Source organism: Gymnogyps californianus, chromosome 1, assembly GCF_018139145.2.
Source record: "Gymnogyps californianus isolate 813 chromosome 1, ASM1813914v2, whole genome shotgun sequence".
NCBI classification, from domain to species: Eukaryota; Metazoa; Chordata; class Aves; order Accipitriformes; family Cathartidae; genus Gymnogyps; species Gymnogyps californianus.
This window is the reverse complement of record NC_059471.1, coordinates 41,434,719-41,461,626: the sequence shown is the minus strand read 5'-3', so window position 1 is coordinate 41,461,626 and position 26,908 is coordinate 41,434,719. Positions and strand designations below refer to the sequence as shown.

Here is a 26,908-nt window from a genome sequence, read left to right as displayed (position 1 = left end):
TCCTTGCTCACGCCACCTCAGTCTGCCCGAGCCCAGTTGCTGGGCAGAGGGAGATGGGTGCCTTGTTAGGCTTTGCTGTGGACCACTGCAGCACCCTCCTGCCTCTGTTAGGACTAAAAGCAATCTAATCTACCTGTCTAGACAAGGCTTTGCTCTGGTCTGATCCCTCTCTCTGGTGTTGCTTGTGACATCCAGAAATTTGACAAGGAAAGCAATTATTGATCAGTCTGAGGTGTGTTTTGCTGTGATAATTGCCTAAGCATGACTGAGTGATGCCCCTATAGATAGGTGCTTACTTATTTCCTGAGGCATGTCGTCCTCAGAGCGACAGAAACATTGATAAGGAAGAGGACAAAATGACTAACTTTGATGGAGTTTGTGTTGAAACATCTGCTGCTTGTCAACATGGGAGGCAGAAGCAGTGATTTATTAGTAGTAAAAAAGGAAAACCAATGAAACTCTGTCTTATTCTTCCCCTAAACTATTTTCCGACTACGAATGCCCAGTAAGTTCCCATGAAGAGAAAGTACTGCGCCATTATCTGTATATTTTTACTTTGCTTACGTTATAACTTACCACATACATGATAACACATTATTTACTTCAAGACTTTGAGTAACTTCTGCCTGTTAAGGAACTTGGCCAATAAAGTCACTGAATGGAACAGTGAAAACCTATGAAGTCAAATTGTGGTCATTTAGATTTTTTTTCTCTTGTCTAGAATCTAAATATTTTTAGGATATTGAAGAGAATGTAAATGAATGCAAAGATATTTGGTGACATTTCCTATTCCCTGAATGCATACCAAACACAGACCTGTAATTTTCCTCCATTGTTTTAATGACAGTAATTTCATTTGGATTAATCCTTTCTTTCAGGCTCAGCTCTGCATGGGCACTCTGCAGAATTCTGGCTTCCACATCAAGAGGAGCTCTGACAGGAATTAGCCTCCAGAAAACCAAAATTACATCAAAGTACTTCCCCAGAACATGGTGGCATGTACAGAGTCAGGGTTCTGCCACCCATAGGAGGAAGACACACACCTTCTCTTTTACGGCTCTCGAGCCCTGAAGAACAAAGGTTCTTTGAGAATCACAGCCATGCCACTGGGGCACGGAAAAGCGATGCGGTTCAGGAATCTGTGCTCTTCCCTTCAGTGCATATGCATGATAAATAGATGGGCATAATCTGCTCAACGAAAGGGTGTAGCTTTTGCAGTATTTCTACCATCAGAATGCAAAACATACCGCTCCCAAAAGATAAAACCTCAAAACTGTAGACCCTCTGGTTTAACTGGAACATTAAGAAAAGCAAAAGTGTTAGAAATAAGAAGCAGCACATAACAGCAACAGACTAACAAAAATTAGTCATCTGTCTGCCTGCCTATCTGTAATTTAAAGAATGAAGCCAGGTCTATGTCAAATGAGTATTTTTTCCCCAGAGGACATAGAGTATAATCAAGCTTCACTACCTTAGTAACCTTTTGTAAATGGTGAGGCATGACTGACATCAGAGTAGGACTGAAGAACAGAAGATATTTGGGTTCAAATCTGGATGCAAAGATGTCAGTCTCACTAATGCAAGTTAGTGTGAGTATATGTATTGATTTAAATTGAGCATTTTCTATTTTCTGTGCAAGAAGGAGCAGGTCAGAAGTTGAAAGAAGAAAAACAAAGTAAATGCCTGAAGGAGGTCTCATTCCATGCTTTGGGTCTCATTCTGATCCTGTCAACATTGCATCAGCATAACTCCATCATTCAGATTTACATTACCGTTTTGATGGAAATGAAAATGCTTTAGAAAAGCTTTCTTCGACATTGTTTTGTCTGAAAACCTTTAGACTTCCTTTCTTTTCCTGTCTTTTTCCTTCTCCCGTTTTTAAACAATAAAGCATCAATAAGACATCAGGTTATTTGCAGGTCTTGGAATATTTTCACCTGACACAAAAGCACACTGGTTGGAATTTGTTTCTGTATTCTGATTCATCAGCTACTTCCATCATAATATATATCATGAGGATAGCAAAGAATAAAACATTTTTTTCTTTTTGTGCCACATGCAATTACATCTCTTTTAAGTGGTCCAATAATTGCATTTTAAAAGGCACTTGTTTATTATTCTCTTTTTGCCATATCCAAATTGATTTTTATTGTTTTACTAAATAGTTACTAAAGCCCTGTGAGGGAGAAAAAAACCCCATACACTTTCAAGCAAACAATTCAAGTCTGTATGTTAATCTGTACCTTTAAATAAACAGCAATAATTAATGGGAGTTCGGCACCTTGCTGTATTGTACAGTGACAGGGATTAAACACTGGCACTGCAAAATGCCAGTTTTCAGCTTGTGCATTTGTAGACCCTTCAGAGCCATGAACTGACATTTGCAATCTTTGTCAGTCAAAAAAAAATGGCAAATTCAGTTAAATTTAGTTCTGCCATTCAAATGGAATGAAGGTCGTCACCTGCCCCTTTTGTGATTTGATTATCCACAGACTGAGTTTATTTTCCTGAAGAAAGACACATTAAAAGGGTCTGATTCTGCAACTATCACCCCCTCTCAGCAGCTCGATTGGCTTAAATTATTCATCATTAACTGACTTAGCTATTGCTGTTTATTTAAGAGTACAGATTAATATATAGTCCTGAACTGTTTGCTTAAGTGTTTTTCCTTTCCTAGAGCTCTCACAATCATTCTGAAAAACAATTACATTTTGAAATTATAAAAATTAGTATATTAAATAAATATAATTTATAATTCAATTACCTGGGTTTTTGAAATGCTGCAGTTATGTATGGTTTACATTACCAAAAATATTTTTATTGACTTCACTTGAACTACTCATGTAAATAAAGACTCCAGGTTCAATCCCTACACCCAAGAAGAGAAGGAAACTCTGAAGCAAGCTCCTGAAATCCAAACCATTAGGTGTATAAAGTCTGGACAAAAGCAGCATGCTTGTAAGGAGAAACACGCTTGTAAGGATATGCAGAAAACACAGGCTCCACAATCCTCTCCGTATGCTGCTCCTGTCTTTGTGGCATTCTTGTCTCTTGTCTTCATAGACTCCCTGAAGTTTTGGGGGTTAGGAGCACAGCAGATGATAAGGATCACTTTTTGGCCCAGTACTTCTCCTAAGAAGTGGATTTCCTGAGGTTACCATGAGACTGAATTGTGGCAGAAGCCCGAGTCAAGGACAGAGCAACGCCAGAGCTAGTTTGAGCAGAGCAAATGTCTGCCCTGTGGAGGTGGACTACTTCATGGATTAAATAATACTATCTGTAACAGGGGCAGCCCTCACTTCTTACCTGTCACACTGAACGCCAACCTTCTTCTCTTTCCGGGGACAACAACATCAGGAACACCCTGAAAGATCTCGGCAGAACCAGCAATTTGGCCTTGAATATTTCCTATTGGAGATGGGATAAAGGCTGTATTTGCTAATGATTTAAGCAACATTTAAGAAACAAGGCCTCCAGGGATAATATTAAGGATTGCTAAATAGCTAGCACATATAACCTGCTATTTGAACACACAAGCAAATGTTTATAAAGCATTTTTTCACTACGCTGGACTGAAGGGGACATGCTATAGGTGCACCATAGGTCAGGTTCCAGTGTTGCAGTGCGATGGTATGAAGTAGAAGAGTCCGTTCATTAGCATATGAATCAGCTCTCCACAGAAAGTGGGAGAACTGCAGGAGAGGAAAAGCCATTTTGCTTTAATAATAACAGCCTGTAAGAGGCAATCCCAGGTACAAAATGATCAAGTGACCAGAGCCAGTTCAGTGAAGAATGATAGCATTTTATGCTCAACACTTCGAGATTAAAGTCTTTAGTTAGCTAAGCATAATGTGAATCAGTTTCATGTATAATGTATTGTGTGAGCCTGTAGCCAGTATGATACAATGTAAGCAATTCCATTTAGTGCAATTTGACTATAGCTAGTACAGTATAATTGGAGTCAGTTTCTAGCATGCTAGAATTTGAGTCAAATATGATACGGAAAAGAATTTGATACATAATAATATGGAGGCAAAGATAACAAGCAATGATGTGGATGAATAGTTAATGTGCTACAATACAGAAATCGTTTTAATAGGTTATGATGTGATTAGGAGTCCAGTGTTCTTATATGCAGACAAAAGCCTAATACATCATGGTAAAGAAAGGAAACTATTAAGGAACAGTATGAATAATGGTACATAGCTGCATTTGAGGAGAGCGTAACATCAAATACTGCAGTTTTCTCAAATATAAGAGTGAGCGAATAAACATTTACTGGAGGATAAAACATGGCTACTCAAGTGAACATGGGAAATGTTTCAGAGCAGGTCCTCACATTTCAGGGGCAGTGTAAGGCTGCACTGGGCGATTTCAACTCCTGCTCAGGAATTCAGCCCTTTCTATCAATTTTCTCCCGTTATTAGAAGCCATTGTGACAGTTCTAGCCCCTTTGATACTCTGGGCCTCAATTTTACAATCTGTTGTGCAAATACTACGGTCTGAAGACCTGCTTCTTCCATGAGGTTAATAATGTAAAATCAGTTAAAGAACTACAGCATTTTAAAGCAAGCACATAAACATGATAGTTCTGCACGTAAATATCTTTGGCTTTCTAAAACAACTTCAGAAAACAGCAAAAATATGCTATTATTGTGACTTGTGGCCGTGTTGGGTTTAAATCCAACAGCCACTAGTTCATTGAAATTTTACTTTTTTTTTCTCATCCTAACTTTTCATGAGGCTAACCCTGTGTACATGAGAAGAGCTCATTTATGAGCATGTGCTAATCAGTTCTGACTACAAGTTAAAGTCATCCCTGAGCAAACAGAAAACTATTCAGCTTAGCAATAAAGTTAAATAATTATTACCAGGCTATGTGATGTGACTACAATGTGACATTGAAATGACTATGGTGTGATTAGAATAAGAATGTTATATGTCTATGATGTTAGTAGAATGAGGCTATAAAATGTCTGTGATGCCATACTGCTGTGATATGACTAGTGTCAGGAAAAATGTGTGCATTATTAACGCATACATAAACATGCCGTATTTCAGACGCAGACTGCATTACACAGAATGCTAGTAGTTCTAATTATCTTCTTTATTAATGGCTGTTCTGCTTTGTATTTTAAAAGATGAAAGAACTGCATACCTAATTCATTCACAGAATTCTTATTTCTAAGTGGTTTGGCAGTAAGGTTGCTCCTTCAAGTCACTTGCTTGACTTTCAATGCTGGGGCTCTAGCCATCCTTTCTGTATTACATAATGATCGTTTTTCTTAAACTATTATTAGATTCAGTTCCGTTTGCTACCGTTACTCGATGTCATCAAAACCAGGATCAATTTTTTGCTGTGTATATCTGTAACAGGAGTCTTTTGGACACAAATACAAAGCACAGCAAAACTAGGAGTGTTTAATCTTTACACATCATGGGATTACAGGATGCGCAATGTTCACATACAGCGTCTGCATCTGTATGACTAGCAAGGATACGTACGTTTATCAGTATGTACCACGCAATACCAAGCCATGCAAATTACTGACCCCTGACAGATACAAGCAGCTTCCACCATTAGTTAACGGTGTGTTGTATGTGCAGACGCATATGGGAGTCTAAAGGTAGGAGCCTGCATCTGAAAATGTAAAATCTTCAAGGTAGGAACTTGGATCTTTAGCTGGCCAATGCTATCAACTGAAAATGTGTAAATTGTCTAGATACAGTACCACGTACAGAAAAAGTACTGATTTTATCTTTGTTTTTTGTATGCATGTGTATTTGAAAGGCTTAACCAGAAACAGCAGCCAGCATAGCCACATACCTGGGCATACTAAATTGGATAGGTACTGTGTCATACGGCTTGCAAGTTCAAGCTGAGAAAAGCTAGCAATAAAAGCACAGTCAAATGAAGGTTCATTCATGCTTCAGAAAACGTTGAAAAAGGCACTACATATAATGCACTATATATAATGCACTATAATCATCTTCTTGTCACACTTTGAGGTCACTCATATCGTAATACATTGGCATTTTATTACACTGTCTTCCAGGCATGTGATGCTTCTTTGTGGCTAGCTGGATAATTTACCTGTGTCATTTAGGGGGAAGGCGAAATGATCACTTTTATTATTTATCAAACCACAGAGAGGAACGTTTTCCAGTTCAATGTTTAAGCAGACAAAACCCAAACCAGCAGAGCAGCTCTCTCCCTCCTTCAGCGAGTATCTCGGCTGACCCTTCGGGAAGGGGAAGGAGAAAGGTGTGCAGGCGTAAATGCGAGCCGAGACAGGGCCGGAGTCAGAGCAGCGTGAATTATAGATGAAAAGGCATGTATTAAATATAAAGTCGAACCGCGCGGAGGGGGGGCCGGGGCAGGGTGTTTCCTCCGGCGCTGCGCGGCGCCGGGCGGCCCCACGGCAGGCCGCGCAGGCTGCGCGCCCACCAGCGCTCCGCGCCGGACCCGCAAGCGCACCGCGGGCGGCGGCGCTCCTCACTCCCCCAAGCGCGCTATAAGGCACCCCCCTCCTTTCTCCCCCCCCCCCAAAAAAAAAAAAAAAGCCCCACCACCAACCCAAACCCACATCAAATCCTCATTTTTTCCGGATTACCCCGGGGCTACTCGCAAGCCCGATGATCCTTTCTGCCCACCTCCGCGCCCACCGCGGCGGCCCCGACCCCTGCTGCGCTCCCCCCCCCAGCCCCGAGGCGCTGCGCCCCCGACCGCGGAGCGCCCGCCCGCCGGGTCGCCGCGACCCCTGCGCCGTGCCTGCCTCCGCTCCCCCCCCCCCCCCCCCAGCCGCTGCGGCGCGGCGCGGCCCCGCGCATCCCGCCCGACCCCTTCCGCGCAGCGCGGAGCCGCGGAAGCCGCCCGGCCACCCCCGCCGCCCGGCCGGCCCGCGGAGCGACGTGCCCGGCGGCCAATGCCAGGGCCGCGCTCCGCCATCCACCGCCCCCGCCGGCGCGGGCCAATGCGGTGCGGCGGGAGGGGTGGCTTCGCGCCGCTCACACCCTCCCTCTGGGCTTATTGAGAGTTATATCAAGAATTTCAGTTCAGACAGAGAGAGAGAGAAGGAGAGAGCGTGTGTGAGGGAGAGAGGCTGGGAGGGAGGGAGAAGGGAAAGCGCCGTCGCTTCCTCCCGTCACTAAAAGCAATAACCTATTAGGATTTTTTTTTTTGTTAATTTTTTTTTTTTTTTTTTTTGTGGGCAACTATCACCCCAGAGATAAAGAGGGAGAGAGAAGCACCGCCAGACCAACTCTTGCCATTTCCAGTAAGAAGTTGCAGACTTCATGTAGCTGTCTCTGCTCTGCTGAGAGAGGGATGGAAATTGTGTGCAGTGCAGAGTGGAAAATACCCCCGGTCTAAAGAAGTGCACTGGATTTTTGCTTGCTGTTTGTTTGGGTTGTTGTGTGCACGTTCAACACCCGAAGGATCGCCGCTTAATAGAAATGAAACGTGGAGAGGATGACTAACGACAGAACTGTGAATTTGTTCCCTGGAGTTGCTAATTTGCCACCCCGAAGCAACACATATCTCAAGGAGGAAGCGTTTGGCTGCTGCTGATTTCTCCAAAACTGGTGGTTTACCAGATGCATTGTGCTGTATCTGCTGGAACAGATCATTGCTTAGCTGCAGCAGATCGTCAAAGGTAGACAACCAACGTAAGTGCAAAGTTACCCATACACTGTGATGCATTTCATTTAAAGGAAAAAAAAAAAGCCAACACGCAGTATATTTCTCTAGGGAAAGAATCAGTGTTTCGGATTCAGTTGATGTTGGTGGCAAAGGCTCACCTTCTCGCTGTCTCTGCATCCCTACCTGCATCACTCTGCTGGAAGTAATCACGGGCATCAGCTATCGTGCAGCTTAATGCAGATAAGATTAGTGCTTAGGGGCTGCCCAGTTCTGCCAAACTGTAGGTGCTGGAAGCCTTGCACCTGGATAATTCGCAGTTAGCAGAGCATGCAAACAGAAGTCTGTCTGTCGCTTTCTTTTTTTTTTTTCACCTGCATTATTAGTCTGCAGTATTTATGTGTGGCAGCTGCTAATAACATCCTGAAGGGAGATCAGTGTCAATGGGGAAAGGCTGCACCTTTTTTCCTCCTCTCGTCATCAGAAAATACATTCCCCCCCCCCCCATCTGTAAACATGCTGGCTGCTCCTAAGTTGCATTTGGAATTTCCAGCCTCCTGATTTAGGCTGTGTTTAAAAACAAACAAAGAAAGTTTAAGGTTATTAAACAGAAGGGAAACTATCCAACATCTGGAGAGGAAACATTGAGCTGAGAGTGTAAGAAACTGTAAGTCCTGTTATTGTCTCATCAGTTAACAGGGATGTGAAGTAGCCAGTGACGACTGCTGCAGCAGCAGCATGTCCGGGTGGTTATTTCCCAGTACCATAGCTATAGAGGGGGATGCAAGGCACAAGCAGAGAAAAATCTGGTTTGCAAGAGCTAAAAAATATGTATGGAAGCAAGCAGCAAATTACGTTTGGCAGCTGACATAGCAGTTAGAATCGAGAAGTAGTGCGGGAAGATTTTTTACTTGCACCAAATGACTGGGTGGAGGAGGGTAGAGGGGGAATGCACGTTACGGATTACACGGTGTACCAAGAAATTATTCAGAAAGTACGTGTCGAAACGGTAGCTACCCTTAATCCTGCAAGTAGTTATTTCCATTCTCGCTCTGTGCAAATGCAGCCGACGGGATATTGGTGCATTTGTCCGGAGGGATTGCTTTTAAAAGGGAGCAGTAGGAAAATGTACTGCTGAAAGTGTGCATTGCAAAAACAAGTAGTAGTTGGGGATTGTGGATTTGTCATGCCTAAAAAAAAACAATAATGCTGTTCTGTGTGGTTGTGTTGACAGTGCTGTCTCCAAATAAGAAATGAGATGTAATGCATCCTGCAGTCCATGCATGCCTCCTCTTGCAAATCGCGCATCATTCCTCTCTGGAAACCTTTAAGTCCTAAAATCCGGGAAAAGAGAATAAAAACATTATCATGGACCTGAGGGATTTTTACCTGTTGGCCGCTTTGATTGCCTGTTTAAGGCTGGATTCTGCTATAGCTCAAGAACTTATTTACACTATTAGAGAGGAGCTGCCTGAAAACGTACCCATAGGGAACATACCAAAGGACCTGAACATTTCTCACATCAATGCTGCCACGGGGACCAGTGCCAGCCTTGTCTACAGACTGGTGTCTAAAGCAGGGGATGCCCCTCTGGTCAAAGTGTCCAGTAACACCGGGGAAATCTTTACGACATCTAACAGAATAGACAGAGAAAAACTCTGTGCTGGAGCTTCCTATGCAGAAGAAAACGAGTGTTTCTTTGAACTTGAAGTGGTGATTCTCCCCAATGACTTTTTTAGGCTGATCAAAATAAAAATTATTGTAAAGGATACTAATGACAATGCACCTATGTTTCCATCCCCTGTCATCAATATCTCCATCCCAGAAAACACTCTGATCAACAGTCGCTTTCCAATCCCATCAGCAACAGATCCTGACACAGGTTTCAACGGTGTGCAGCACTACGAGTTGTTAAACGGGCAGAGTGTCTTTGGACTGGATATTGTAGAAACTCCAGAAGGAGAGAAATGGCCTCAGCTGATCGTGCAGCAGAACTTGGACAGAGAGCAAAAGGACACCTACGTGATGAAAATCAAAGTGGAGGATGGAGGTACCCCCCAGAAATCCAGCACAGCCATCCTGCAAGTCACAGTAAGTGATGTCAATGATAACAGGCCAGTGTTTAAAGAGAGTCAAGTAGAGGTTCATATACCAGAAAATGCCCCTGTAGGCACTTCTGTAATTCAGCTTCATGCTACAGATGCAGATATAGGAAGCAATGCAGAAATCAGATATATTTTTGGTGCCCAAGTCGCCCCTGCAACCAAAAGATTTTTTGCTTTAAACAACACCACAGGGCTGATTACAGTTCAGAGGTCCTTAGATCGAGAAGAGACTGCTATTCACAAAGTGACAGTGCTGGCTAGCGATGGTAGCTCTACGCCAGCCCGGGCAACCGTTACCATCAATGTCACTGATGTAAACGATAACCCTCCTAACATAGACCTCAGGTACATAATAAGTCCCATCAATGGCACAGTGTACTTATCTGAGAAAGATCCCGTCAATACAAAGATTGCCCTAATTACGGTTTCAGATAAGGACACTGATGTGAACGGCAAAGTGATCTGTTTCATTGAGAGAGAGGTCCCCTTCCACTTGAAGGCAGTTTACGACAACCAATATTTGTTAGAGACCTCTTCCTTGTTGGACTATGAGGGCACCAAAGAATTCAGCTTTAAAATTGTTGCTTCTGATTCTGGCAAGCCCAGTTTGAACCAGACTGCCCTGGTAAGAGTTAAACTGGAGGATGAAAATGACAACCCTCCGATTTTCAGCCAGCCTGTAATTGAGCTGTCAGTTTCTGAAAACAACCGGCGTGGTCTATACTTAACAACTATTAGTGCCACAGATGAAGACAGTGGGAAAAATGCAGACATTGTTTATCAGCTTGGCCCTAATGCCTCCTTTTTCGATCTGGATCGAAAGACAGGAGTTTTGACAGCCTCCAGAGTTTTTGACAGAGAAGAGCAGGAACGTTTCATTTTCACTGTTACAGCCCGAGACAATGGCACCCCTCCTTTGCAGAGTCAAGCAGCTGTAATTGTTACTGTGTTGGACGAAAATGACAACAGTCCCAAATTTACTCATAATCACTTCCAGTTTTTCGTATCGGAGAACTTACCAAAGTATAGCACGGTGGGGGTGATCACAGTGACCGATGCAGATGCTGGGGAAAATAAAGCAGTGACCCTTTCCATCCTGAATGACAATGAAAACTTTGTGCTGGATCCATACTCTGGAGTTATAAAGTCCAATGTTTCTTTTGATCGAGAACAGCAGAGCTCTTACACCTTTGATGTTAAGGCAGTGGATGGAGGACAACCTCCTCGCTCTTCTACAGCGAAAGTAACCATAAACGTCATGGATGTTAACGATAACAGCCCCGTTGTCATCTACCCACCTTCTAATACTTCTTTTAAACTAGTGCCACTCTCAGCAATTCCAGGATCGGTGGTAGCCGAAGTCTTTGCTGTGGATATAGACACTGGCATGAATGCTGAGCTTAAGTACACAATTGTAAGCGGAAATAACAAGGGTTTGTTTCGGATTGATCCAGTGACAGGTAATATCACTCTGGAAGAAAAACCAACTCCTAATGATGTGGGGCTGCATCGCTTAGTTGTCAACATAAGTGATTTGGGTTATCCCAAATCCCTGCATACTCTTGTGCTTGTATTTTTGTATGTAAATGACACTGCTGGAAATGCCTCTTATATTTATGACTTGATACGCAGAACTATGGAAACACCTTTGGACCGGAACATAGGGGACAGTAGCCAACCCTACCAAAATGAGGACTATCTCACGATCATGATCGCGATTGTGGCAGGTGCCATGGTTGTCATAGTGGTGATATTTGTCACGGTTCTCGTTCGCTGTCGACATGCATCCAGATTCAAAGCCGCCCAGAGGAGCAAGCAAGGTGCTGAGTGGATGTCTCCCAATCAGGAGAACAAGCAAAACAAGAAAAAGAAAAGGAAGAAAAGGAAATCTCCGAAGAGCTCTCTTTTGAACTTTGTGACCATTGAGGAGTCCAAACCTGATGATGCAGTTCATGAACCTATCAACGGGACAATAAGCCTTCCAGCAGAGCTGGAGGAGCAAAGTATAGGAAGATTTGATTGGGGCACAGCACCACCAACAACCTTTAAGCCTAACAGTCCTGATCTTGCCAAGCATTACAAATCTGCCTCTCCGCAGTCTGCTTTTCATCTCAAACCTGACACTCCAGTTTCAGTGAAAAAGCACCATGTGATTCAGGAACTCCCGTTGGACAACACCTTTGTTGGTGGTTGCGACACCCTTTCCAAACGCTCTTCCACTAGTTCAGATCACTTCAGTGCCTCAGAGTGCAGTTCCCAAGGAGGCTTCAAGACAAAGGGCCCCTTACACACCAGACAGGTAAACGAGCACTTTTACTGGTCTATAAGTACTGCATACAAGTGCCCGATCAACCAGTATTAAAAGTGCCACTATGTTGTGGGGTTTTTTTTGTTTCAGTCTAATTTAATTTAGTTACATTACGGGGGGAACAAAAAAATAAAAACAAACAAAAAAACCCTTGACCCCTTTATCATTTACCTGGGGCTTAACCATGCATTTGCAAAATGCCTCTGATATACTTTGGATTTTGAAGAATACTGATTGTTAAAGGACTGTTATGCATCTGTGCATGTGCACATACATGTGCATAAACAAAACTAAAAAAAAAAAAAAGACTTTTTTTTTTCTCCCCAGTATTTGACTGTCCAAATGTAAAAGTTATTGAAGAAGAAAAACTGTTTCCTTATATGCTAAATTTCAGTCAGAAAATTTGACTGTTTCAAGGTTGAAGGAATGTGTACATTCAGTTTCAAATTTCAAAGGGAGTTGGCTTGAGTTTCTTTTACAGTTCAAGCTAATTTGGAACTTTGCTAAGTTAGTGTTACTGAAGGGGTTAATTTTTTTCCCTAACAAAGACAGCCAAATTTCCAAGCTACTTCATCTGTGAAGCACGTGGTTTGTTGGTAGGATATAACTAAGCCATACGGAAGTCTTCCTCTGTTTTGAGTTCAAAATGATTTTGTTGTAATAGATGAAAGTTGGTATCGCATAGACAGTTTGTTGCATATTTTAAAAAATGGCCAAAGCATACTTTTGAAAGGAATGCGTTCTCTGAATACATCTGAATTATGCAGAAGAAAAAGTCAGCCCATTGTAAATATTTTCTCATCTTAGTAATGCATAAGTGGTCTGTCACAACTCATTTTAAACTGTGAACTACGCCATATGAAGAGGGATTAGGAGGCTGAGAAACTCATATTTCAACCAAATCCAGCATTAGTTTTTCTTAGGTCTAATAATTCCTTGCTAATAAAGATTTAAATGCGGCGCTGTCTTAATTTATTTTGTTGGTGCTTGTCTTTTGCCACTCAATTAGCCTGTCAGTGTAGCCTGTAGATGGCACTAAGGTACTACGTCGCTTATGCTGGCCGGGTGCCAGCCCTGCAGTAGCTGGGGGGGGGGGGCGGGGGGGAGGGAAGGATCAAGCCGATATTACAGCCAAAGAACCTTTTATTTAATGATAGTTGCACTGGAGTGGTCAGTAGTTAAGTTTCCGTGTTTGCAAGGCAGCTTCCTCAGTGCTTCGCTTTCGCCGCACCGACTTTGTAGGCGTTAGGAGTCGCGTTCATATTCCTGCTGGCGCTGTACCCTCCAAGTGATGGTGATTTGTCTGAATTTATTAGGGATATGAATCCTAGAGAATCAAGTGAGACACATTTAGGCTTGTCTTTGCAAAAAGATTTTGACAGTAGCCAAGTTTAGGATAAAGTCACCCTCTTGCTGTTGCATTAGCCTTATCTGAGATGAATGTGACGTTCCCAGAACTGTGTCTTGACTTTGGGTGTCTGTAAGGTGTCACACTAACAAGATGCTAAGAATAAAACAAGCACTTTTGAGGCAGTTCTGCTAAAGTAACTGCTTTAAAACAACTCGTACTTACAATGAGACACTGAAAACATCGCAGAAGATTCTCACAAAACCTTAACCTTTCTAATGACTTTAAAAAAGGGTATACTCCCGGAGCTGTCTTGAGGCTGTTACACAGCACTGTACACATACTTTCAGCATAAGTTAAAAAAAGAACCAATTTAAAAAAAAAACAACAAATTTATAGAAGAGCTCTGCATAATCGGCTGAAGTTTTCTCCCCAGTTTTAGTTACAAAATGTAACACCCCCAGCCCACACATTCCTTTTCTGTTCTGAGATGTTGTTAATTTAGCTTAAGTTAGCTTTCCAAACTCTATTAGGAAGCTCAGACTTAATCCCCCACAGCATCTAGAGGCAGTTAAGACCCCAAAAATTATTTACCTGACAGAATGTATAAGCTCTGCACAGTGAAATTGAATATGAGGAAAAAAAAAGAAAAAAACCAAACAAAACCTACTGGCAGTATTTTCAGAGTTACCTGTGTTCATTACATTAAATACACTGGTTTCAGTTTAATAATAGTATCAGTCGTTATACCTGTATATGGACCTGATTCAAATTCCACTGAAGTCTTATTGAATCCTTTTTGAAGTCAGCAGATACTCATATCATATGATTTGGATCGCTCCCTGCAAAAGCTGTAATATTATATGTAACTGAAAATATAACTCTTTCTTAGGTAGACAGTTATCTAAACTGAGCTTGTGTATTTTTATTCTGTGGGGAAGGAGATAGTGTCTTTTTTTTTCCCCCAATAATGAGTGTTACAGGACGTAACCTTTTTATGCCCCCTTGTCACTTTTGGCTGGAGGAGCATAGCCGGCAATGGTGGTAATCATTAGAAGTCTTCCTATTATTCTGTCTGTAATTCTCCTGAAATTAGGATGCATTTTAGCTAATATTCATTGGCACAGGAATTAAATACACTTTCATAGGTCTTTTTTTAGATTTATGATAGAGTACGGCCTTTAAGCAAAGTATTCAGACTTAAAAATCTTACTGAGTAGCAGTGTGTGCTAATGCCACAGTATCTGAAAAGCATTTTTTAAAATTCCTTTAGGAAGAGATACTTAGTTCTGTGCCACTGTACTGTTTTCTTGAGGTTTAAGATAATTAATTTCTGTGTATCTAATGTTAGAAGTTGTATTAAGTTACCTATATATTCGGCAAGTTTTCTTTATGTGGTTTGCAAAGGCTGAGGGAATTGTTGTGGAGGATGTTAAGATAGGGAAAGAAGAAATATAGGATTAAAAGATATCTAAGAAATACTAGCATCCTCCATTTTTACTTACAGTTTCTTTCAGTCCAAGGTAAATACACATGCAATGTATCTTGCAGATACATTAATATTAATAGAGAGCTGAGACCCAAGTCCACACTTGGACTTCATTCAAGCAAAATCCTGTTACTTTTAATGGGAGCTTGGCCCTAGAAATCTGTTAGAACTGGGTCCTAAGTCAGAAAGCTTTTAGAATTCAAAAATAGATTGTTCAATACAAATTTCTTAGTATTTTTTGCTGGGCAATTTCTGTGCAATCGTCAATAAATTTAGGGGAAATTCTGTGGTTAAGTCTTCACATGTCACTTTGAATTGCACAGGCTGATGTTTCAGAAGTACCCGGTATAAAAACCAAAGCCTTCTTCAAGTGCCTATCTTGCAGTAAACCTGGTGGATGCTCTGAAAAGAGCATTTTTGAATACTTGAACTTGGGATTGTTCTAAATGCTAATTCACGTAATTAGGAGTATGGAAAGGATGCTGCACACCACCAGCTTATATAGCTAAGCTTCCAAAATCAGTGTTATGACTCATAAAGAATACTGAAATCTATGCAGGCTTCTCAATCAGTGTTCTTTTCAGTATTTGATTGAACTTTAAAATGCACTTCAAATTAGTAAGTCACTACACCAAACAGCTACATAGAAATACAGTAGAAGACGACATGTTGTATTCTTCTATGTGAAAGACCTCTTATAAAAAGCAAATAAACAGACAAAAAACTCCTACTCAGTGTCATTAGATTAACAATAGATTAAATAATGAAAGAAATTAGGGCCAATTTACCATGGTTATCCCAGTTTTAAATTATAAGAACTTCCTTTAATCAGATTTGAAGTACAGCAGTGACAAATAACACAGGTTTAAAAATATGTATCAGTATGGGTTATGAGCAAAACCTTCAGTCTTCATTCCTAATCAAATAGCATTTAGGCATGTGCTTAACTTTCATTTAAAGTGGTGGGACTGAAGCAGATCCTTAAAGTCCAAATGACTTCAGATGTTGTCTTCAAGAAAGACAGCCGTAAGCACACTCTAAGCACTTTTCTGAATCAAGATGGTAATTTATAAATTTTGGAAATGTGCACAGTTCTAGTAGATTCAGGAAAGCTAAATGTATGTTAACACTGTCCTTTTATTTCTGTGCTCTGATGGCAGAAATTAAGGATTTGGGGCTTGACTGACACATTAAATGCATTCCATACTAAGGTATGTTTTTAATCATATAGTCAATAACATAAGCTCTATGGAGCTTGCTTTACTCCTTTTTCAGTCAATGGACTTCTTGCCTGATCAAGGAACGAGTAGCCAGGCTCCCGCTGATCAATGCACATCACTTAAGCTTTCTGTGGCAAATGTAATTGATGTTATCTTACTCTGGAGTATTTAAATTTGTAACTTTAGGGTTTGTGTAAGAGAAAAGCTGAAAACATTAATGACTCTTAATTTGATATGCTGAGAGTGGCAATTTCAAGGTGCGTAAATTGATGGAAATCTGCATTGGAACAGCAGTGCAGAGTCTGCATCACCTGCAAATATTAAAATTCTGTAACCATAGCATTCCATAATTCTGTGCGCGGTATTATTTTTAGTGGCCTTGTTTTACCACTTAGTATTAAAAAAATACAATTCCATTGTTTCTTTTTTATGCTTAATTTGTTTTATGTGTTAGCATGGATATTAGTCTTGGGTGAGGACTAGTCACCTGGGAAGATGTCTGCATGTAAAATTCAACTGTTTTCTAGTTCTGTATATTTATATATCTATATCTATACTAAAATATTAGAAATGGTGAAAATGTATAGTGTATTTTTTCTATCCTTGTATAACTGAAAAATAGGTTAACAGATTTTGCTCAACTGTCTAAAGAAATTCATCTTTGAGCTGAGACCAAGCATGGAAAATTTCAGCTGAAAAGAAGAATTTTTCAGAAAGTTAAGAGCATGTGAAAACTGGGGGTTATAATGGAAATCTGAACATAACCCTAAGCTATAATACCATTTTCAATAGTGACAGTAGAAATGCTAAACTAGAGTAGGGAACATTTTGTGTATACAGATACAGACAGTAAAAGCTTAGCAAGTTTCATTTCTCTTCAAACATTTCCCATGCAAAAGATTTTTATCAGAATCACTGGGGTCTCATCTGTCCTGAATGTGCAAAGCCAAAGTTTCACAAATGCTAATAAATTTGTGCCACACATGGGAGTGAGAACCGGATCTTGAGAGTTTAATGCTATTGGAATTTTGTGATAATGTTCTTTTGTATATAGGAACAAGGGAGGATCTTTTTAGTTTCCATTTCAGATTTTTACTTCCAAAGAATCTATTCTTCTAGCACAGCAAAACCGTATTAGCCACACTTTATTGACAGCAATTTTATTGTAGCTAGAGGCTTACAGTAAGCTGTTTATTGCTGTTCCCTAACTCGGTTGACAGCAATTGGGGAATTAATTTTCTTGCCCCTGATGTGCTTTCTTGGGTATAAACAACAGATGTTAAAGATATGAAAACTGTGACCCATTTATATTCAGCAACTCTTTATGGGCACAGTCTACCTGTCTGAAGTGCAGGTTTCAGGTCCTAAGTAAGATTGTTTCATCAGTTCTAGGATTCTTCTTTTTGCAATAGAACTGCTCATCTATACATATTCTGTACAAGGGCAGATACATAATACCTGATGGACCAGTCCTCATCTAGGCAAATTCAGTTCAAGAATAGCTGAGTTCAAGTTTCATTTATTTCAGGAGATACTGTATCTTCTTACTGTAGCATTTAATTGCAGCGAACATACAGAATGTAACTGACAAAATGGACGTACCATGTTCTGAAAGTTCTAACAGGAATTGCAGGTGATACCTGAATTTTTGATATCACTTCTCCCACAAAATATCATGGTGGTCTGTAAAATCTATACTCAGAAGTTTCCTCAGTTGCTACTCAAGTACAGCCATCTCACATACATTCTGTAATGTTCATGTCTTCGCTGAAGGAAAAACAAACACACGCAAAATCATATATTACTTTCTTCTTCTTTTATTACTGCTTTGACTTTCCAGCCTGTGGTGGAATGTATATAAAATGATTTATCCCAATAGGCTGATGTGGGCATTTAATCAGTTCATTTCTGGTTTACATGAGATAACATTCCATTGACTGGAAAAAGATTTCCCAGGCTGTAGATAAGAAATGAATGGATGCTATCATATTTTACTGAAGTATGGGGGGAGGGGGGCATCTTTTGTTCATTTCCGTTGGCATCTTTTAGCAAGACATTTGCAACATAAGGGGCTTTAGCGTCTTACCTAACTGAGATTTTAAGTGCTTGTCTAGACGCAAAATGCATATCATCTTAACTGTTCCTTTATAATTAAAATATCATACAAAAAAGTTCCTTCTAATATAGTTGCAATAATTTTGTTGTAATGGATTGTGTTCTAGCGAGCAATACTCTCTGGAAACAGAAATAGCCGTTACTGACAGAAGACACCTTCAGTTGGTATTACTGCACTAGTACATTGGTCATGTGATTATGAAAACTTCAAATAAATAAATAAATGAAATTGTTTTGTATAGCAACATTGTTGTAGCCATACAAAAACATGTGTAGATTATTCCTAGGACCTACGGATTCAGGGAAGCATTGGGGTCACTATAATTTTGATATTAAATTCATACTGATCTTACTAAAAAAATCTGGACTTTCAAATCTTGGAAAGATTTGGCCTGCATTCTCAATTTAGTTTTCAGTTTTTGTGAGTACTATGAATTATGTGTGATAACACAGAGAAAGGTGGTTAAAAATCTGATTTGTAGTCATACTGAGGTGTCTGAATTGTACCAGTCTCAAAAGTTACCCATTCTTTGTTTCTTCTTGTTGTTTCTTTTGCAGCTAGTGAGTTGCGGGGGAGATTTGTTTTAAAGTCTTGGCATGGGTTGTCCTGCATCTTCTGTTGCACAGAGGGAAAATTGAGTAATTCAGCATTTGTCAGGATTTGTTGGTGTGTAGTGTCTGTAGTTTCCTATAAGCTGATGTTGTAGTTTTGCCATTTCTTTTGTGAAATGCCACACTGAATTTTTTTTGCACAAGTATTGTTACTTGAAAGTTGTTCTGGAATATGCACACTTCTTGCTGCAAGAGGAATATAAGGAGCCCTTTCTTAGAGTAACAGTTCAACGTTTGAAGCTAAATCCGAACTGGGCTAAGTCTGCTGATTTATGCCATCTGCAGCTCTTCCTGATGTTAACTTCTTTGTAAAAGCAATAGGATGATGTTGAGATAATATTTCCAAATTCTAAAAAATATGTAAAATTAATCGGGAGTCAAGTGAATTAAAAATCATTTTATTTTGAGCTGAATTTGATAAAATGTGGAGGATCAGCTGTCAGATTTTTCTTCCTTCCTTTGTTTCCTCCCCCAGGTTCGCAGAAACAAGATCTAGGTAGCATTTTAAAATAGCAACCTCTTCCCACTCCAAAAAATTAAATCAGATATTCTCACTGGCTGATAGCTGAAAGAGGATAGCTATTGATATTGATTTGTAAAACACTTAGCAGCCTCAAACTGATATTCGTCCATTCTCCCTCATTCCTTCCAGCCAAATTAAGTGTTAGATACAACTACTTTTATTTGTAATTTTGCAGGAGATTCTTAGTACCTCCTAGGCTTTCATGTGTTACTAGTAAGAAAATTCTGTGATTAGTTTTCTTAATTGTTAAAAATTGTTAAATATCTGCCTGTACGATGTTTTTGATCAAATGAGCTACTTTAGCCTGTGCCTTATATGGTCATATAGCCTTTAAAACACAAAAAAAAGTAAGAGGAAGACCATGTTTCAGTTGTGAATGGTATTTACCATTCTTATAGCCTCTTGTTGATTGGTAGCTAGCAGTAAAATCTCTTAAATGGCTAAACCTGATAGATGCAAATTTCTGTCTCATAGTCTGTGCTCCTTCAAAACACATAAGGTTGTGGAGGCAATTGTGTTTCTGATGTAAAGGCATCTGTAGGATACATATATTTCTATATATGACCTATATATCAGGTTATTATAGGGACCGTTCACTCAGATTCCTTAAGAGAAAAAAAGGATTTGCTACTGAATTTCATGGTGGAAACTTTCACCACTGAGGTTTATGTCTCTATCTTCTCCTACCAGTATTTTCTGGAAGAAAGTTTTAACAAAAGTTTGGTTTTACAGGAAGGGGTCCAGGAGCTCCAGAAAAGGATGCAGACTTGTGAATTTTGATTTAAGAGAACACCTCCTTCCCGTGTAGAATAAGATGTAGAGCCTGAAGGGGAGTGATATTTAACCCCTGTTTTTAGTAGCTTTCCACTCAGTGGGGTAGGTTTTGGGAATACTGTTGTTATGCCGGTCCCTCTCCTTGCAGCATGTAATGAATATATCTGAATGTTATGGTTGCTTCAGGTGCCCAACTTCTGATTGTGGATCTAGCCTAATTTCTGTAAATGATGTTCACAAAAAGTGTAATTTGTATAATTTTCAACAGTATACTTAGCTGGTAGTGCCTGTGCACACAGTACCTGATTTTGATTCTGTTGACATTATGGTGGGATTCATCTTGTCTAACTTCTAATTGTATGTCAGACCTAGTCTGCTTCACTGGGTTCATGATTTACTCCACCCTAAAGAAAATATGCTGGTTTAAACTGGTTGCCAAAGCTGATGGAGAGTATGATCCAGTGAAGAGTATGATCCAGTCCAGTTTTCTCACTGAAGTTAAGAGAAGGGTTTTAAGAGTATGTATTTCTTTAAAGTAAAGGTATTATTTGAATAGTATATATGCGCACAAAAATGTATAATGTGCACAGTTGCCTTTGGGAAGGTCTTCTTTAGATTATGGCTCAAATTCAAAGGCTCTCGAATCCACAGAAAGACTCTTACTGACTTTTTATTAAATTGTTATCTGGCCATTCGTACAGCTGTCTATTTTAGGAAGACGGTGCAATGAAACACCAGTTATTTTGTTTTGGTGCTGTTCTGAGTATTTCTGTTTTTCCTCAGCGCTGCATGTTCCTTGATACCTTGTTCTGTGAATGTGAGTAGAGAAAAAGGAAGTTGTAACCTTTTGATCACTACCCTCAGTCATATCTGGCCATTCGCATTATAGTGTAGAAATGCTTCTTTTACCTCTCTGGTTTAGGTATGTGTCTATAGCAGTATGAATTTTCAGTCACTTGTCAGATTGTTTCACTTCTGCCATTTCAAAAATACAGGTCAAAATAACAGTGAAGTGCTAGTGTTACCAGTAAGAGAATTTGAAATTGCCTTCAGTTTGTGACAACAGTACCCTGAAACATGGATTGCATTGAAGTCTGCGGCATCCAGAGCAGCAGGTGGTAGACTATGCACCAATAGCAAAGCCCTAGTCATCTCCCATATTTTTAACAACTGCCAGATAAATAAAAAAATAAATGAAATCTGCATCTGTCTAAGGACAGTAAACCTTGCCTGTTGAAATTTAATCTTTCCCCTGTACAGGAGATGGACTTTCCTATTTGAGATTTCATCAGTTTCATTTCAGAAAGCTGTTACATCTGTCAAACATTTCAGTTTGAAATGAATGCCTGATTTTTTTTGCCTTTGTATGCTACAAGAGCACCAGGTTGTCAATCAGCAGAAATACAAAATGAGACAAGATAGGTGATCCGCTACTATGATTGGCATCTTATTTTTATTTTACAACCCCTTTTTTCTTCCTCAAACTGCAGTGACTTAAAAATGGCAATGCTTGTCTATACTGTGGAAACAGATGAGAAACATGGTTATAGTGAAGGGAAGCCGCCCTTGGTTCGCTCCGATCCTGTTTGTCTTGACTTCCGATGGCCATCCTTTTGAGAGTACTGGTACAGTCCAGGTGGACAATGAAGCTGTCGGTGACTATCGCTATGAATTGTGTGAATGTCAATGTCATGTGAATGAGATGGAAATATATTGTATGAATGAGATTCAAATGCACTTACTTTTGTTTTTCTTCATTTTTGCTATGGAATTAATACATTGCAACAAACCTCATGCAGTCCATAATATGCAACCGGTAGAGCGGGACCACTTCTGAGTGGGCTGTGTAGGCTTTCAGAGTGCCTCCAGGCAAAAGGGTGGTCCAGAACCTTCAGCAAGTAATTTGAATCTTGTAACATTTTTGGGTTTTTAATCTGCTTCCCTGATTACAAATCAGAACTTTTGTTTCTTAACGTGATTTTTCAAATTCTGGACTAAGATATTGTCAAAATGGTAGGTGCTTTTCAAGAGTTTTAAGAAACTGATGCACTTCCTGAGGTTCTGTGATGTGTCTATTGATAGCATCCCTGCTGAACATCCCTGGATTTCACTGTTACTCAGCTTTGCTCAAATCTAGGCTTTGGCCTTCTTCTGTGCTTTAGCAGTTGATTAAGAAATATTCTAATCTGTCACAGAGTACCAGGAAACTAATGGCTTGTGGAGTATTTTAGTCTTCAAGCTTCCACTATAAATGATATGAAAAATAGTGTAATTTGGCTGATGCTTAAATACATCTCTCTCTTTTATGAGATGTTGTCGCTGTCCTTTCTTGTTTCTCTTTTTAATCTCCTCTTTCATTCTCTGAGCACACTTATTTTCGTAAAACATATGTATGCACATATTAGAAATCTGAGATTTCCCCTCAAATGAACTATCACAGTAGAGAAGTAGCACATTTTGTGCATGATCTGTTGTAGCACACCCAACTCGTAGCCACACATTACTGTAGGTAAAGGACTTTTAATGAACCAACTGGCTTCATTAAGATTCAAAGATGTGAAGCATTTGGAAGTGTATCTGGATAGAAGCATAATATGGGAAGTAAACTACTTTCTAAACTAGATAGATACTTGCTTTGACTTGTTCCAGTAGATTTAAAAGAATCAAATTAGAATGAATTATAGTTATTAATACAAATCTGAGAAGAAAATCCGTGCCTGCAATATGTAACACAAATTTTCCCTCTGTAGCTCGGTGGCATACTACATTTGGATTGCAAAACTGAGCTGTAAGTTTGGCAGAGGAGAAACTAGGGCCTAACTTCATAACCGTGGATTTGCAGAGATGTTAGCTGGGACAGCTCCTTCTGGTTATAATTGGAACTGAGGGAGTAAATGTATCTGGCCCTAAGTTGCATGTCAAAATCTGAAGTATGTTTAATTTAGTGGACTTGTAAGTACTAAAAGCAGGTATAGGATGAACAGAGATGACTGGTTTTGTAGTGTTCTGCACCTACATTTTAATACTGACCAAATCTGATTTGCTTGTAATTGATATTATATAGGCATCTTAGATGTGCATTACAGAGGAGTGAAACTAGTTTCGTATGGTATAATGGCTTGTATGAATCATTTTCCTTCAGAGCAGTTAACATCTGTATTATAGACATACACAACCAAAATCCTCTGTATCTATCTACACCTACAGCTGCTGGAATACTGTGCAATACTGTAGTACCAGCTAGCCTGCTGGATTTCACCAGCTATTTTTGTAGCCATCCTCTATCTGTCATAGTTAAAACAAGTAGACAAAATAATTCTTTAATATATGTTTTGCTTGCTTGCTTTTTTTTAATAAGATTGTTCATACTTTTCTCACAGATGGCATAATGCATTCACAATTTGTAACAGGTGTGGTATCTCACTAAGACTTATGATAGAAAATTGATTCTGAAAACAACAGCAAAAAATGTAAATCACAAAGCAGAACAGTGGAGATGGCAACTCAGTAACTGGATAGTGCTTCTTGAATTCAGCAATTTGAAAGGGAGATTGGGATGAGAGATGAAAACATTCATGTATCTTTACATTTCAAAATGGTTAAAAGCTCAGTGTGGATGTCTGGACTTGGAGGAAAACTTATTCTTTCAATAAGAAAGCTGGCAGTGCTGCTGTGATATACAGAATGTCAGTGATCCTTGAGTCTGCTTGTTTAAAGCAGCATGCTGAGCACTTTTCAGCAGAGCGGTTTCATGCAATGCCTAAAAGACACTTTATAGATGGTGCAGATCAGCTCCAGACAAAGTACTTCTTGTTGCCATTTATTATTTTTATCTGTCATAAATATGTCACAGAAGTAATTCCCGATTTCAGGACTTTCATTCTTTGGATCAGTGGTGACCACATTAAAAAACATTCTGCATTCGTTATCGCACACTTGGTATTTTTTAACATTTTCATGTCCTCGTGCTAAATACAAGCCTAGCGTGTATTCAGTATTGTTGAATTTCATTTCAGGAAGCCTCTAGCTACTGAAGAGTGTTATATCTTTACTTCCTGCTGTCCTCCGTAAAGATAGTTGGGGGTCAGGAGAGCCCTCTGCACTGTGTGCTGCTGCTTGCTACTGCTCATGACATTTGGAGTCTGATAGGGATGCTGTGATAGCACCTTCAACTAAAAGCCATAGGCAACAAGCATAACAAAGAGAATCCTTAAGACTGCTTAACATTATGCCATTGCCTCGACTAGAATAAAACCAGCATGAGAATAAATTGGCTATGTTAGCTTAATTGTGATCTTCACCTAAGCACTGCCCATGAGACCTTAGACCTAGCAGAAAACCCTAGCTGAAATATCAAGGGACTTTTTTTGAGATTGCTTAAATTTATCATATTTCCGTTAGAAAACACTAACACAATTCTGTTCCAGTTTTAAAGCCTTAAGGTTTTGCTGCCTGCTTTGGGTTTTCATTACTTTTACGTGTATACAGTTACACAGATAATGAGAAACCCGCAAAACCTGCATATCACTGCATGTAACATCGCTCTGCAACTATTTACCAGCTCATTAGTTTTTTCAATAGCAAAGATAAGTTAGCATTCTGTCATGAAATTTGAACTGCCACCACATCCAGCTGAAGCTTATAAGCCACAGCATAATAACTTTCACAAAGTGCATTAACTCTTGCACCAGAAGATGCAATCTTGTAAACACAAAAAACGTATACCACTTTTTGTATCTGTGAAGCCAATTTGTTTGACATTTTCTCCTGTAAATTTTGCTGCTCTTAGAAATCTTTTAAAATACAAAGGCAGAAATTTAGTTTTTGTGTTATTCTGCACAACTCAATTGACTGAGATAGGCTTGATCTCATTTACATTTGGACTGTGCTGTACACTCATTACTCTTTAAACATGATGTGCCTTTTTCTCATTTTTGTTAAGGCTCTATCTTCACTGAAAAAAAAAGGTGTGTTTTACATCAAGATTGCTATTGTGAGGTATCTGTCTAAATGTAAAATACTTGTGGAGACAAGAAGCAGGTATTTTGTACCTTGATGTAGCTGGTCAAGGTCAACCCTGAACAATACACCTGGGGTTGATCTCAACTGGCTATGTACAGGTGAAACTACAATACCTTATCATTAGGAGGATTTTATACTGCTTTACCTACTTCAGTGTAAAATCATGTTACACTATCTTTCAATGTAAAGGTGCCTTTGAGGATATGAATTACATGTGTACTTATTCTCGGTCCTTTTATACTACTAAAGTGATGCAAAGTGAATCTCTGCCCTACTGTCTGGCAAAACCATACAATTTGGTCCTGTGGCTGAATTAAAGCCCCTGTTGAACTTTCACATATACCCCTGGTGATATTAGCAGCGGTACCCCTAAAAGTTCCTGCCAGGCTTGCGTTACCATCTGGTATAATTCCAATGCATTTTCATACCTTCTTCAATGTTGGTGCTACCATTTTGCAAACTATGCACGATTGCATCAATGATTGCAGCTGCATACAATGGTTATAACTCAGTCATCCCCCCAAAGTAGAGTAATATGAAACATCAAAATCAAACATTAATTCAACACAGGCCATTAAGTCATGATGGTGATGGTATAGATGTGCCTGTATTTAATTTTTACTTCCGTAAAACGCAGTATTTCATAGGAAGCATGATCAGAATAAAAAGTTTCATCCACAGTCTACTCCATGTTGACAGTAAATGAGTAGAATAGGAACGAATACCAGTTCCTTTGCAAGCGAGGTGAGCAGTCCTGAGCATGAGTTGCCTTCTCCAATTTTTTTGTGCTGTAGTTTGAGTCTGCCTGCTCCTAAGAATGCACTTCTCAGTGTGTGTCTCCCACCTTTGTTAAAGTGTCTCCTGAAATTGTCCATAGGTTTGGATTGCTGTTGAACCGAAGGGTTACCATGCCTTTAAAACCATCTTTAAGATTTGATGTTTATTTTAGATAAGCAATCTGGATAAACAGTTGTTTTATAGCTCTTAAAATATTCCTTTACTGTTGTCTCATCTCTTCATTTTTGATCTAAACTGAATGACTTTTTTTTGTACTTTCTACTTCTAAATTTTCTAGGTAATTTGCTTGCCTCATATCCTGCACAGATGCTCCACCCATCTAAGGATCTTCTCGTTTTCAATATACTTCCTTTTTCTTCTTCTTATTTTCCCCCACAAACCTACCTACAAGACCACGTATTTGGTTCAGCCAGTAGTTATTCAGTGAGAGACATTTCCCATTCACATGTGATACCTGCTGGCTGCTGCTTCCAATTATGCCATATGCTGGAAAGCTGAGCTGTTGAAGTATTGGAGTCAATGTTATAATCAAACTAGTTAAGAAGGTAGTAGTGTGTCTCGTAAAGGGTTCTGGACAATGTCTGATTTCTGCCATAAGCGAAATACTGATGAGTCCTGCTTTGTTTTGCTGCTTTTTCAGGTGGCAAAAAGCTAGACATACATTCATTATATTGTAAAATCACAACCTTAGAGATCTTGCTGAATTTGCCCTACAGCTATTTATCACATGATCGCAGGGAATGAAAATAACATTTTTCCTTCTACTAGGAATATGTTGCTAACCTTGAGGCAAGATAGTGCATAATTTTATGTGTGCCTAGTCTTGCTGTTATATATAGACTGTTTTGAGATGAATCAGTGTTATCATTTCCCAGAATTTAGCACTAGTGTTTTACCAGAGCCAAGGAGATTTCATATACTTAGGCTCTTGGCTGCGACAGTGACCAGGGATCCC

At 39.6% G+C, this 26,908-nt stretch overlaps 1 protein-coding gene across 6 annotated transcripts in view; it reads left to right on the top strand.

The window, feature by feature from the left end:
• The first annotated feature begins 9,007 nt into the window (after positions 1 to 9,007).
• PCDH9 (protocadherin 9) overlaps positions 9,008 to 26,908 on the top strand; it is a 688,564-nt gene continuing 670,663 nt past the window's right edge. For 4 of the 6 annotated variants that reach the window (XM_050901191.1, XM_050901182.1, XM_050901173.1 and 1 more), the window contains exon 1: positions 9,008 to 12,043. In XM_050901191.1, the coding sequence (XP_050757148.1) occupies positions 9,008 to 12,043 (3,036 nt within the window). Of the gene's footprint in view, positions 12,064 to 15,260; positions 15,283 to 26,908 lie in introns of all 6 variants that reach the window. The other 2 variants (XM_050901157.1, XM_050901149.1) reach the window with 2 other exon arrangements.